Source organism: Mus caroli, chromosome 11 (genome assembly GCF_900094665.2).
Source record: "Mus caroli chromosome 11, CAROLI_EIJ_v1.1, whole genome shotgun sequence".
In the NCBI taxonomy this organism is placed as follows: domain Eukaryota; kingdom Metazoa; phylum Chordata; class Mammalia; order Rodentia; family Muridae; genus Mus; species Mus caroli.
In genome coordinates this window covers 60923087-60938492 of record NC_034580.1, presented here as the reverse complement: position 1 = coordinate 60938492, position 15406 = coordinate 60923087, and the positions used below count along the sequence as shown (strand labels likewise).

The 15406-nt window shown below is 44.2% G+C and overlaps 1 protein-coding gene across 1 annotated transcript in view; it reads left to right on the top strand.

The window, feature by feature from the left end:
• The first annotated feature begins 1297 nt into the window (after positions 1–1297).
• Dnah9 (dynein axonemal heavy chain 9) overlaps positions 1298–15406 on the top strand; it is a 333710-nt gene continuing 319601 nt past the window's right edge. Inside the window, exons 1-4 of the mRNA XM_021178488.1 lie at positions 1298–1791; positions 9993–10189; positions 13104–13262; positions 14535–14665. Of these exons, the coding sequence (XP_021034147.1) occupies positions 1381–1791; positions 9993–10189; positions 13104–13262; positions 14535–14665 (898 nt within the window). The 5' untranslated portion in view covers positions 1298–1380. The remainder of the gene's footprint in view (positions 1792–9992; positions 10190–13103; positions 13263–14534; positions 14666–15406) is intronic.

The following is a 15406-nucleotide window of genomic DNA, read 5'->3' as shown; positions in this document are numbered from 1 at the left end:
AGGCAAACAAGGGAGGAAGGAGAGAAGGAAGGAAGGAATTAAGATATGTAAGAATCCTCCGACATTTCTATTTTTCCCCCAACGTCTTTTTGAGAATATCAATTATCAGATTCATTTTGCCCCTTTCTTCTTAATTGCTCCACTTGTTGTTTAATGCATCAATGATAAAACACTCTTTATAGACACAAAGATCCATTTTCTAATGCAAACATTTTCATCACAGAACCCCTGGGTCCCAGTTATTGAGCAGTCAATCATTTCAGCTTCCAGGCACTGGTGCTGTCCTGGACGGGGCTGGGGGGTGGGGTGGGGAGTGGTTCTTGTTAAGCCAAGTTGCCTTTGATGAGTGCTACTCTGTTTATAGTCCTTGAAGCCTGACGTAAGCATTCACTTTACTAAGAAACCCTGCAGTCCCTGGGAGGTAATACAATCGGGGGGGGGGGGGGGGAAGCAGACAGGAGGTTCTTGCAGACCCGAAGGCCTCTTGCTGAGTGTCCATTTCCTTGTTACACACACACACACACACACACACATTCCTTCGTTTACACATGCATACAAAGACCCAAGTGATTGATTCTGATCATGGAGAAGGATCGAACCTATGAGGAGTGATAATTTTCCAGGTCAGAAGGGGAGCACGCTGCATATTTACAAGCACTTCAGTATATTTAAGAATTGACCTCGGGCCACTCGCAAGGAAGACCATTGCCCAGCACAGCTGCCCTTTTGGCAAATGAAGATGCAGGCAAAGCAAGGTACTGGGGGTTATTTTTTACAATAATTTATTATAAATGTCTGAAGAGGAGACATTCGAAGTGATTGCTAGACACGCATGCTTATTTAATTGCAAATTTAAATGAAACAATTAAGCCCTGTGTCACCAACAGGTCGAGTGTCGCTGGAAGCCCATAATTTGAAGGGGAAAAAAAAAGTTTTATTCAACAGCATTCTCCGAAAGTGTTTGAGTTGTTATCTTGGGGAAAAAATTGTATTGCATTCAACTTTCTTACATTCATGGTATTATGCTTGGCGTTGGGATTAACTTTTAAAATTATATATTTAGGACAGAGTAAGAGAACTATTCAATTTGTGTATGGAGGCGTCTGAAGACTTTAATCTGGCCTTAGACAAAAGAATCCCACGCAAGCCTTTGCCTGTAGTCTTCAGAGCACGACTAGTCTACCAAACCAGCTTGGATGTGAGAGCTTCTACCAGTTTCCCAGCAACAACGACGCGACCCCGCCCCTTCTCAGCCCCTGCCTACCTTATTAACTTAGTGGGGCGGAGCTAGAGTCCTGTGCCCAATATAAGGAGAGCAGAGGCGGGAGGGCCTGGCATCCCCGTCGCTAGGGAAACAGACGCTGCAGCTGGCAACACGCGATGCCCGGCGCCAAGGAGCAGGCAGCGCTGGCGGAGTCTGGGGACGAGGAGCCTGGAGACCCGAGGCTGCGGCTCCTGGGGACTTTTGTGGCTCGGAGCCTGCGTCCGGCCGCGGGCACCTGGGAGCGCTGCGCAGGCACAGCCGAGGCGGGGAAGCTGCTGCAGGCCTTCCTGGATCACAACGCTGCCTCGGATCCGCGGCCACTACTGGTGGTTCAGTCCGGGCCCGGGGGCCTGGTGGTGACACCCGGTCTAGACGCAGAACCAGAGCCCAGCCGAGCTCGCGCCAAGGGGCTTTTTTTCTTGCGCACTAAGTCCGAGCCTCCGGGAAATCACAGCCTCCGCGGCACGGTGCTCTGCGGGGACCTACCCGCGGTGCCACTGGAGCACCTGGCCCCGCTGCTCTCAGAGGTGAGGGTGGGTGGATGGCCCCTTGCTAGCAGAGGCTGAAGTCTAAGGGAGGGAAGAGGGGCGTGTGCATGAGGGGCGGGGTCAAAACCAAAGAGGTGGGGCAACGCTGCAGAGGGATTGGTGTGTGGGCGGGGTCACAGGCGGAGTCTGTGGTGGAGTCTGAAAGAAAAAGGGCTGAGATTGGAGCACAGCCTGGGAGGGAGTGGAAGGGCGGGGCTGCCAGTAAATCAAGACCCTGGTTGGTGATCTGCTGGGTGCCAGCTGGGGACAAGTCTGGGTGAAAGCCAGGCCACAAGATGAACCAGCTTTGGGTCAGGGGGTTGGTTCAAGAGGAAGTCATAGTGTGAAGAATGCCTGAGTCCTGGCAGCTTTGTAAGTCATCACGCAAGGGCCGAGGACAAGAAAGTGGTGAATTTTGAGTTAAAGTTGGTCTGCTGGATGCGAAGGAGCTGCACTGCTTTAAATAGTATCTACCTTTGCAAAGAAGTTTAGAAGGAGGCGGTTTGGTTTTGATTTTGATGTCCTTAATTTACCATGCAAACATTTATGGAACTGCCTTGGGCTGGCAGCAGTTGGGTATCTTTTGGAAATGGCCAGCAGACTTTGGGAAGAATCTGTCCCACCTCTGGGAAAAGGGATACAGGTGGAGCCTCTGGGCCTTCAGAGCTCAGAGGATTTTTGCAATGATAGTTAGATGAGAATCTTGAACCCCTTAGACCTTCCCAAAGGAAGAAAGCTTTCCTGCTAGTTGAGTTGAGCACATGTGCTTCAAGAGGCTGGCCCTTTCTAGGTCTAGCCAGTTGTGAAAGGAGTGTGTGCAGATACTAGCTGTGTGGCGTTCTGTGTGCTTAGTGCCCTGGAAATGGCACAGAAATAGAAAATAAGTTCCCATCCATGAGATGCTTCCCAAACACATGCATCAGATCATGCGTTCAAAGTATTTGAAACTGAAGACAGTGAGGGTGAACACTTCTCTAAAACTTTGGCCCTAGTGGTAAAGCCAGGACATGACTCTTCCTTGCTACATCTAATGTTAGCTCCCTAGTTGCTGTGAAAGAGGGAATCCCAAGGAGGAATAGGATGGATGGGCAAGCATTCGGAGTCTGGGGAAGCTAGGCTAGCATTAAGTGCTTTCCTGGTTTTAAATTGAATAGTCTTATTACTGTGTTATGTTTGAATACCACCTGTACAGAAGTCCATCTGTAGGTCATGTCCCTGGTAAAGGATGATAGGAAATTGTCCTTGGCTTCAGAGGAAAGACAGAGCCATGTAGTCTCAGAGGCTGCCGTAATCTTAGTGTTACATTGAGTTCTGATCAGGGAGAGGCAGTTAAGGGTACATAATGTTCTTGCAAAAGACCCATATCAGGAAGCTCACAACCACCTGTAGCTCCAGCTCTGGGGGATTTGATGCCCTCTTCTAAACTCTATGACTATCTGAAGTCATATGTACATATACACTTATATAGGCACACACGGATATGTAGTCATAAAAAAATAGAATAAAATAAAATAAAATGATTTTTTAAAGGCTTAGAGACAGACACAAACTAGTCTATGCAGAGGGTTGAGCACAACTCAGGACTACATAATCAGTAAGGAAATCCAGCCCAGAAGTCAACAGTAACTTTAGGAGCTGGAGAGATGACTTCCAGCTTATAAAACCACACTTCCAGGGGAGCAGAGTTTGGTTCACAATACCCAAGTCAGGAAGTTCACAGCAGCATCCAACTCCAGCTCTAGATCTGACACCTTCTGTGTCCCATGGAAACCTACGCACATGTGGCATACATGCACATAGACCATACATATACACATAAAATAGGCAGTTTAAGAGATTTTCTCTTTTCCTTTCTTTCTTTCTTTCTTTCTTTCTTTCTTTCTTTCTTTCTTTCTTTCTTTCTTTCTTTCTTCCTTCCTTCCTTCCTCCCTTCCTTTCCTTCTTTCCTTCCTCTCTCTCTCTCTCTCCCTCTCTCTCCCCCTCATTCTTTCTTTCTTTCTTTCTTTCTGTTTTGAGACAGAGTCTCATGTAGCCCAGGCCAGGGTCTGACTTTCGATGTAGTAAGGATGACCTTTAACCCCCAATCCTCCCACCTCCACCTCCCAAAAGATGAGAGTACAGGTATGTAGCATAAATATCCATTTTTTTTTTTGTAATTTAGATTGAAGACAAAAGGATACAGTTAAGGAGTAAATGAATGAATTATGTGGCTCTTAAACAGTGAAATAGTGATAGAGAATACTCTTTAAAGTATTATTTTTATTTTTTTAAAAAAGCAACAACATAAAATCCTTCCATCCAGGAGTTCCTAACCACACAATACAATGTTGTCAGGCATAAACACCAAGTATGATACATCTCCAGACCTCCATTACCCAACATGATTGAAAGTACACTCATCAAAAACACCCATGTCCCTGTCCTCACACTCCCCAAACAGCATTCTCCAAGTTGTCTTCCTGAATGTGACTCTTTTAGTCTACATGTACCTGTGTGAATGGAGTCACCTAGCAGCTATCTCTTTGTGACTTTCAATGTTTCTCTTGACTTAACACTTAATTATTTCAACAATCAAAAGGTCCTCCAGTCACATGGCCTCTGGATTCTTTGAGTCTTTCTCCTCCTGTCCCCACCACTTTGTGATGGGTGCACCCCCATCTCTCTGACCAGTGCTTCTGCTTTTCCAACTTCCTGAACCCCCCATCCCCACACCCCATATCCTGAAATCACTCTCTGCATGTGACTGGGACCTCAATCTATTGTCTTTCCAATGTTCCTCTGCCACAACAGTGCATTTGTTCCTTGCCCAGCTTAAGAGGCAGCACCATCATTATCATTAACTAGGTCATTTCACTTAGCCAATGAGGATCCACTAGGTCCTTTCACTTAGTCAATGCCCTCGTGGTTCTTCCTATTGTGGAATACAACAGATCTTTTGTTTCTTTGTTTGTTAAAGCCAAATATATTATACTGTATAACACATTTTCCCATTTGTCTCCATCATATTGGCCTATGGGCATATGTATGGGGTATTTTCTTGATTGCTGGTTGATGTGGGAGGGTCCAGTTCACTGTGGGTGGTACAATCCCTGGGAAAGAGGTCCTGGATTATATTAAGAAAGGCTGAGCACACCATAAAGAACAAGCCAGGAAGCAGAAATTCTCCCTAGCCTTTGCTTTAATTTCTGCTCCCAGGTTATTCCTTGAGTTATTGAGGGTCTCAGTAAAGGACTGTGACTAGGAAGTATGAGGTAATATAAACCTTTGCCTTCCCCAAGTTGCTTTGGATTGTGTTATTTATTACAGCAATGGAAAGCGAACTAAGGCAAATATTTATTCTAGTTATTTTCTATTGTAAATAATGTGGTAATATGCAGAATTTGTAGATAATATGTAATCACTTGTGTTAGAAAGAGAAATGAAGAATTGGAGAGATAGCTCAGGGGTTCAGAGCATTGGCTGCTCTTCCAGAGGACCTGGGTTTGATTCTCAGCACCCACATGACTGCTCACAGTCATCTGTAACCTTAGTTCCAAGGGATCCACCACCATCTTCTAGCCTCTGTGGGCATTACATACACGCAATGCATAGACACATGCAGGCAATGTAATCATACACTTAAAATTTAAAAAAAAAAAGAAAAAGAAAAGAAAACCAACAAATTTAAAGAGAATGGAAAACTGGAGATGGCTGCTCGGTACTTGAAATGAAAGTACACGAAAGACTGAGACAAGAGGATTATTATGAGTTTGGGAACAGCCAGGACTATAGTGTGAGTCCCAGAATATCTTGAGCTACATAAAAGATTCTGTACAGAGAAAGGTGTGAAGGGAAAAATAGAGGAGGAAGAGAGCAGGGGGAACACTAATCTATATTTGGGGAACTGAATGATTGAGGTACAGGGTGGGTAGATGATTCATTGTACTATGTAAATGTTTATCTATTTAAATCTTAAATGAAATACTTTTAAAATACCTCGGGTCCATTACTCACAAAGGCTTTTTCTCAAAGCCCGTACCAGGAATCCTTAAGACTTCCCATCGACTTCTGTCCTGAACCCCAGAGCTAATTCCACATCCCTATAAAAGCTGGCCTCTTGGCCTATGTTCTCCTTCCTTCTTAGTAACTTACTTAGCTTCTGACTCCCCCTCCCCCACTCTCCCCCATCACTGCACACCGCTTAAGCCAGAAAGTGGTCTTCTGCTCTATGTGTAGATGGATGCACCTCATGTAAACCTGCTGTAAACCATGCTGCTTTCTGCCTGGGCCTTACCTATATTTCACCCTCAGCCCTGTGTGTGTGCATGAACAGGGAAGAGGGCATTGGTAAGAGGAAAAAGCTATGATCATAGCATCTTCTCTGTCCCACTGTGCTAATTCAGGGTGAAATAAGGGAGAAATGTTTGGAGGGGGCATTATCAGGATTCCCTTCTTTAGTGTGAAAATGTGCTGGTTAAGGCCTCCCAACAAGTTTTTCTTTAGGGCTCCTTTCCACATTGAAAGATGGATGCAGAACTCATCTGCAACAATACGGGTGAGGTCCAGCCTTTGTCCCAACTTTTCACGGAAGAGAAAGCATCTCTTTCACACTCATCTGGAGCTTTAAACGGTGTATAAGGTATAATCTTTGGAGTATAAGATATGCTCACCTTAGATCCAGAGGGAGCTTTAGAAAAAATACTTTAGAGATGAGAGAATTTACAAGGGAAAAAGGACCTAATGGCCATTTGAGCTCCTGAATCAAGCTGCTCTTGAAGTTTCAGGGCTGTTTTAAACAAAGCTTTATTACTAACAAGTTGCAAAGCACAGCTTACAAGGAGAGACTTTCTTTTTTTTTTTTTTTTATGTACGTATTTCTGACCAAAACATTTAATTAAAAAATAATTACAATAGCAGAGAAAACAACAACAACAATAAAAAGAAATTAGAAGTGGGAATCAAGGTAAAAAAAAATGCAGAGGCCTTAGCTCCTAAAAGGCCAACACCCCTGCTGAGCTGGGCTTAGCCCCAGCCCCCTCTGAGTTTTCCTTGACTGCTGACTAAGGAGAGACTTTCTATTACAGTACAACTAATAGAATGCAAGGAAATACCAGACAGACAGGGGTGTGTCTATCTGCTAATAGGTCCAAGAAGTCATAGGGAAAAAATTTATTCAGAGCTGATGAATAAGCCTCAGTGGCTGCAGAATAGATAGTTCTGGCCTGGTCTTTCTGGAAATAGGTAGTGAGAGGAGATAATCATTAAATAGAGAGCTCAAGAAAACCCTACAAAAAAAGGATCACATACTAAGTCAGTCACATTTATGTTGGAATCAGGGTAGAAGGCTGAACAAGAAAAGGACTTTTCTAGGATCTCGAAGGCAGAGACTGAATCTCAATTGATCCTTAAGTACTCACATTCTTCCCTAAGATCTGGCACCTTGGCACATCCCTTAGAGATTGGCAAGTGTATACTAACAGAAAAAAGGTTGTGGGAGGTTTGAGTGGAATTCACTAGGGACTTGTGGTATTGTGGTATATAGTAATGGGGTTTCTAGCCCACCTTAGATCAAATAGTTTCCAAATAAAAGACACAGAAACTTTATAATTTTTATAAGCCTTCAAGCACTAGAACTGGGCAGGTATCAACCCTCTATATTATTTTGTCTAAGTTCCTGTCAATAAACTCAAGATATAACTTGCCATGTTCTGCCTGGGCTGTTCACACTCCAACTGGTTGGCCCTCATGGCCATGTTCTTACAACCCACCTACCCCACTACATCTTCCTCTTTCTTCTCCTCTCCTCTCATGGTCCCTGACTCAGACTCCAAGCCCAGGAACTGAAGCTCTGCATACCTCTCTTCTGCCCAGCTACTGGCTATAGGCATCTTTATTCAATCAGTAGTTTTAAATTTAAGAGCAAGGTTACATAGCATCACTTTATGTATGGGGAAGATCTCCTTGTCTCTTGGGACAACCAGACCTTAGAGGCCAGTATTTAACATTACAATACATAGCAACGTATCAAACCTCAACATTGAGGTATAGAAAAACAATGGCTAAAGTTTTGAAGAAAAGAAAGTCTTTACTCTTTGTCTTTTGTGATGATTTCGGTCTACACATATTTGCCCTGATGACAATGGAGGGATTGGTGAGGGAGGAGTGGTGGAGAGAGCAAAATCTGACCCCCAACACAGCAGATGACATGGACAGTGTTTGACATGTTTTGCTGTGAGAGGAACAGATCAGTCTGCCATACAGGACTACATGGAGCTGACTTTGGGAACAGAGTGAACTGGGAACTGTGGGAGGTGTACTTTATAGTATCAAAATGGTGGCCCTAGTTCATGTGTGAGTATGTGATTGACTTGTATGAATAATCCCAGGGGTTAGCAGGGAATCGAAGCCACCCAGTAAAGGCTAAGCTGTTAGTGTATCTGATTTCTCTTAGTGAGGACTGTTGGTTTGTGGGACATTTTCCAAGAGGGATATGAGAAGAAATTGGGAGAAAGGCTGTTGGGGACTTTCCTGACTTCCCCAGAGGTCAAGGCAATATGTAAGGTCTTCAGCCACCTGAAGAATGATGTATATGGGGCTCTGAAAACGCTTCCTCACCACTATCCCCTCCCTGCTCCTTCCTCCATTTCTTCTTCCTCTAATTATATTTTCTTTCTAAGTCTTTCTTTGTTTTTGTTTTTTCATTCTTCTTTAGTTTTTCATTATGGATAGTTCTAAATTTATACAACCTGTCATTAGCATATGTCCCATTACCTTCTCTTGTTCTTTTTTTATACCTGATGACCACTTCTTCCTAACCAGTTGCCCCACCCCCGTGTGTGGATGTGTGTGTGTGTGTATCTGTGTATCTGTGTGTCTGTGTGTCTGTCTATGTGCCTGTCTTGTTCAAATGATCATAGCTTCTGTGTGTTCTTGATTGCCAGAACCATGCCACACCCAGAAGACAACATTTTATAGCTCTCTGCCTCATCCTATGATGCTCACAGTCCTGCTTTCCCCTCATCTATAGGATCCCCCAGGCCTTGGTTTGAGTGATAGAGATGTTCTATATAGACCTGAGTATTCAGCGGTCTCTTATTCTGAGTACTTTGACAGGTTATGATTTTCTGATTTAACCACTGTCCATTGTCAACAGGCTTTTCTGACTCAGGCCAATTGCTATAGCAGCTTGCGAGTGTTTAGAAGGTGTTGTAGTTACTTTTCTGTTCCAGTGAAGAGATACCATGAACAAGGCAACTGATAGATGTAAGAGCTTATGGGGGCCCACAGTCCCAGATAGGTAGTCTGTGACCATCCTGGTGGAGAGTACAGCAGCAGGTAGGCATGGCACTGGAGCAACAGCCAAGAGCTTACATCATCTGCAGGCAGGTGGAAGAAATAGGACACTATAATAGGAATGGTACAAGTCTTGGAAACCTAAGGGCTCACCTCGAGTGACAAACCTCCTCCCACAAGGCCACACCTTCCAATCCTTCTCAAACAGTTCCACCAGTGGGGTCAAAGAACTCAAACATGAGCCTATGGGGGACATTCTCCTTCAGACCCCCACTATGCAAGGCAACTTAACAACATGCCCATTTATCAGAACACTACTAGTAGATTCTCTCATAGGGCCAACAACCTCAGCAACCATGGGCATTTCACCAGGTTTACAATTCCACCAATGCATTCCCATCTATGGAGGGGGCCTCAGCTTCAGTGAAGAAGCAGTTGGTTATACCCACAACAGTCATGTCACTGTTCCATCAATGGGTGTATTTTGTCTGGCAAGTCAGTATTGTGATACACAGTGTCTACTTCTGGGTTAAATTACTGATAACTTTTCTTCCCCAACAGCTGGCCTAGTACTTTCCAGTACTATCTAGTTCAATTCTCATTTGACTTCCCTATGTCCTGTATCCAATGTGTGTGTTGTCTTCAGCAATAGGATCTTACTGCCTAGTTCTAGTGAGCAGTCAAAAGCAGGATGCATTGTTTTGAGAGCCTTTGGAGGCTCTTTCCCCAGTAGACCATAGGGAAGTATCCAGTGTACTAGAATTTGGGGGTTAAATAACCCATGACTTCTGGAAGCAGCATTATCTACCCATGCAAGGTAATTCCATTTGAGTTCTTTTCTTCTTCCTATTGAGACAAAGTCTCACTATGTAGCACAGGCTGGCTTGAATTTGCAATCCTCTTGCTTTCTTGGTCTCTCTCTCTTTCAGGTCATTATTCCTGTCCTGGAAAATGAAAAGAACCATTTAGAATGGCCCCACATGGTATGTCAAGACATCAGACATCATGCCCACACCCTGCAGTCTGACCTCCTAGTGATCTTTGAGCACATGAAGGGGAGAACCTTGTTGCCTCTTCCAGTTGGCTCAGAAAAAGTGGAGTTTGTGGATGGCCACAGTGAGCCTGTGTAAGTACCACCAGCCCATAGGTTTTGGCCATGGCTCAGAAACTGGTTCATTTGTACCATCTTCCCCAGGGCTTTTCCTGTTCCTGACTTTGCATTTCTCAGTCCACACACAAGCCCACTATTGACTCTGCCAACGTCCTTGGACTCTGTATTCACACTGATTACACCCCTTGCCCAGTCTTGCTGCTTGCAGTCTCCTAAGGTTCTCTTAGCAATGTGGCATTTTTTATTTTACCCAAATAATTCCAGGACTCAGATCAACCATGGCATTTCCGTGTTCCTGAGATATGGATGATGTCCAACTGATAGCCAATCCAGTGGCTATTCAGCTCTTACCTGCATTCTCCAGTATGCAATGCCACAGTTATGGCTTGCAGGCTCTGCCATTCCAGCCTCCATTCCCAGCAGCTGCAGACTTTTCACACCCTAGAGATTTTTTGTTTGTTTTTTAACCTCAAGTTCAGAAAAATATGGCTCTACTGGAGAGTCAATGCCCCCTGCCCTTGAGTGGGCATTAAAACTACAGCCTTCATTGTTTATGTTGGTTTTGCCTATTTATTTGAGACTGGCTCTCATTCTCTGTTCTAAGCCATCCTAGGGTTTTATACATAACACAAGCTGGCCTCAGACTCAAGATTCTCTTCCCTCAACCTCCCCAAGGGTAGGGTAACAGTCCTATGCCAACACACCGGATCTTCTGCATTACAACATTATGTTTTCCATCTAGTTCCTCTCAACTCTTTCAGCTTTGAGTTTTCTTTGTCTTTGTACCCAAGAGGTTTTTTCCATTCCAATCCAGACTATGTAGGTAAATATTAGTTTCTTATATTTTTACCCAGCATTTCTATGCATTTGTGGTAACAGGTCATCTTCCTGCATAAGTGTGGTCTGGCTGTCATCGTGTTGATTCAGGAGCTCTGATGTACCTGAAGAATAAGTAAAGCATGCAATTGCAGCATGCTTCTCAGTAGTTTTATGTGGGAAATGATTATATATCTGTATATAATTTGAAGTAGCATCCTAGTTAACCGGAAAACTTACTGTAGTTTAATAAAAATGTCTAATTTTCAAAATAAATACGATTAATCTTTCCCTTACCCCTAGCTCTTCTATACCATACCTCAATAACATTCAGCTCATGTATACAAACCTTATTGAGTCTGTCTTCGTATGTTCATCTTAGATAATTTCCACACAGGCTGCATCATTTGGGGGAGGAAAGCATTTTTTAATGTCTTTCATAATCACATGTGCTGTATCATTTCTGAGCAAATATGAATTTCACATTAAGTCGAGGTAGTTCCCAGTGTAAAAATAGCATCTATACATCCATACATTTCCTTTCTCCATTCCTGTGTCCCTGTTGCCTGGCACATACAGTTTCCTGTTAATACCCTGAAGAGGAGCCAGCCCATGATTTATTTTAATTTATTTAAAATGAAAATGCAGTTACAATTATTGTGGTATCTGGGTATGTATATGAAGTGTGTATGTGTGTTTGTGTGTGTGCATGCTTGTGTGTACGTGGAGTATGTGTATATTAGTGTATGTAAGTGTGTGTTCATGCTTGTGTGGGGGTGATGTGTGTGTGTGTGGTTTTTTTTTTTTGTGTGTGTGTGTGTGTATGCATGTTTGAAGGGGAATACTTAGGAATTCCATTCTTTGTTGGAAATCTGACGAGAGAGTAGAATCATTCTGGTAAGTCCTGGGGAGGTAGATGTGTCAAACTGTCTCCTGGAAGAGCTCATTGGCCAAGGAATCAGCTTCTGTGCTATGCAGGGATCTTGTCCTCTGGTGAGAGTCAAAGCAGGGATGGACATTTGGCTGGCTTCTCAATGTTTCATTCATTGACAAAATTTTGTGCCATTTAAAGTTCTTAAATTCGTCTTCAGAATATCAGTGGACCCATGACTATACTGATAATGTTGACTATACACAAGAGTAAGCATGTTTACTCAGAAAAGGATCTAGACAGTTTGTTAATGTGCTTTAAAGGAATCTATTACAGGGGAAAGGGGTAGAAATCATAGGTTAAAGGCCCCAGAGTGGGCTCTGTTGGTAAAATGTCTGGTACAAAAGCATGGGACCTGAGTTTAGCTCCCTAGCACCCACAAAACACTGAGCATGAAATTGTGTCCACTGGAGGATAAATGAGTTGGAGACAAGTGGATCCCTGGAGCTCCTTGGCTAGCCAGCCTAGCCAAACCAATGAGTCTCTGTATCAAAACAGAAGGCAGAAAGATGCCAAAGACATTAGATAGCAACCTCTGGCCTCCATATTCATGTGCACAGGCAAGGCACCAACATATACACATCCATGTGAACATATACATACATTCACAGTCACGCAAACACTCAAACACACTTAAAAAACAAAATGATTTGTAGGTTAAGTAGAATTTTCCACCTGTTTAAAAAAGACTGGAGGTTCTCTTTTAGAGAACACTCAGGAATATTTCTTGAACTAGCTTAAGTTTGTTCCCCCAAGGTTTTGTGCATTGGCATTTTTTTCAGTGTTGCTTTGTGGGGAGGTGGTGGCATCCTTAAGTCTTGGAGCTTAGTGCAGGGCAGTTAGGTCATTGTGAGCATTCCCTCAGAGAGAACTAATGTAAGTCCTGGAGGACCTCAGCTCCCTCCAGATGAACTGTTATAAAAGGGTAAAGCTAGCCCCTGACTTCTTTTTGGCTTTCCTCATTGCTGTGTGAATCTCCATGCGTTCATTACCACCATAGTGCCATCCACAGTACATCCTGCACCTTGTCATGGACTTCTGACCTTCCAAAGCATGAGCTAAATGAAGTTTTTTTTTGTAGGTTTCCCAGACTGGGGAATTTTGTTATAGCCACAGAGGACAGGTAAATATAGGCTTAAGTTCTTTTCACACACACTGGGAGATTTCTCTTGTCTTTTGCAGCTCAGATTCCATAGACAAGTCAACTCTCTATGCCTTGGAGTCTGCAGTGATCAAATGGAGCCACCAAGTCCAGGTGGTACTCAAGAGGGAGTCTTCTCAGGCACTCATACAAGGAGAAAATCCCACCCCCAAGGTGGAGCTGGAGTTCTGGAAGAGCAGGTAGGCAGGGAGGCACATGCTCAGATGCTGGGAGAGAACTGGTTACAGAAGAGAAAGCCAGGGCTGGTCTTCGGGAGCCACCATTGACTCTGGTCCCACCTCCGGTTATTTCTCATCTTCCCTAGGGCTGATAACTGGGTGTCCTTGGCTCAGTACAGTTTATTTCTGTAAACTGGGGACACAATCTTTCCCTGAAGCTCAGTAGCCACCCTTCCTTTCTGGGACACTGTCAGATCATCGGGAATCTTTAATCAATATGTATATAATTGAATGGAGACTGAAAACATTGTACTTTCTCCTTTGTGAGATTTTTAAGATTTTTTTTCTGTGAATGAATATTGTTCCTGCATGTATGTATGTGCATCACAGTTGTACAGTCCCCTGAAACTGGAGTTAAAAATAGTTGTGGATCACTATGTGTGTGCTGGAAACCAAACCTGGGTCCTCTGAAAGAGTAGTAAGTACTCCTAAACACTGAGCTATCTCTCCATCCCAGACTCTTAGTACATTTACTCTAATTTCTGCTCCCCTTTTCTGGGACATTCAAGGTTAGATGTATATACTTCTGTAAGGATATGGGCTTGGGGTGGAAGGAGAAGGGATTTTGGACATTGGCCACAGAACTGCCTGTCCTGGGTCTCAGCTCATCATTCCCATCCCCTGTGTTTTCCCCCAAAAGGTGATGAGAATTACCTAACTCTAGATTCTGAATACTTCTCTTCCTACCCTCCATGGCTTCACTCCTATTTATCATTGTGCTGGTAAGTCTTTTCTGGAGGAGGCAGGCAGATGTTGGAGGCATATGTCCCTGACCCTACATAGAACAGAGTGTCTGTGTCATATCCGTAGGACCAACTGTCCTGTAGGGCTCCAGTGCCTCTTCACTGCCATGCTGAGAAGCCCATGGTTACCCGGTTTCTGACCATTTCCTGACCTATGTTGAAGCCCTTCTCTAGATGTCCCACTTCAACAATGATTCTGTTTCCCTGCCCCAACCTTGCTGTAAGAACTAATGACCTCCAGCTGCCAAGCTTTTGGGTCACCAGCTGGTCTGGTCACAGCAGTGTTGCTGGAGCTTTGAGCCTTTGTTTCTGACTCCGGCTTTGTCCTCGCTGTTCTGAAACAGATGTCTGAGTTTGGTTCTTGGGGATGGAGGTCAGTCTCTGTGCAGGCACCTGCGGCAGGGCTCTTCTCTGCCCGCAGGAGGGTGGGACATTACAGTGTGACAGCATTTCCCTGTGCTCACTTGCATCCCCCTCCTGGGCATTGCAGGTGTGAGGACCTGGAACACATTTATAATCAACTAATGACAATCAAGGTGAAGGGAATGGCTGAACTCCTGGACAAACTTCAGAGCAGCTACTTGCCAGCCTTCAAAGCCATGTTCAGAGACGTTGAAGCAGGTGAGGACCCGTAAGGGCAAGTGTCTCCACAAATCTATTTGACTCAAAGTTGTCATTAGTGCCGTGTCTACTTCTTTCTTTGTGATGTCAGCATGTTCACCTCCTTGTTACCTTCTTATCTGGTATGAGACAGCATGGTGGCAGGAATAGCAAATCTGGAAGCAGCTGGGTTTGTAGGTCAGCTGCCCTGTGGCCTTAGATAAACTGTGCAATCCTCTCCGTGCTTGGAACTCTGGCTCTGGTGTGCCTGCTTCCTTGCTTCCCTCAGAGCTTGTTAGATAATCTAGATGGGAGAATGTTATCAGCTGCACCAAGCTATGAATACATGCAGTGACAGAGGTGACATCTCCCCTCTGGAGGTCAGGTCCCTCTGCACTGCCCTGGGCATCTTGAGAAATCTCCTGTATGTTTCTAGCACCATCCTGGATTTTCTGTTCAGATGGGACTGCAATTTCCCGTCCCTCTGAGTGCCAGACAAGATCAGCTTTTGTCAAAGTTGTGGAGCTAGAAAGGTCTATGACAAGACATAGGTGCATTTCCCCACGATTTCCTCTTCCCTTTCTGGTGTGTTTGCTCCCCACCCTGCACTCCCCCATTTTTCTACTAAACCCCTTCTTGTTCTTAATATTGAAGGCTGTACTGGCTAATTTTGTGTCAACTTGACACAGCTGGAGTTATCACAGAGAAAGGAGCTTCAGTTGAGGAAATGCCTCCATGAGATCCAACTGTAAGGCATTTTCT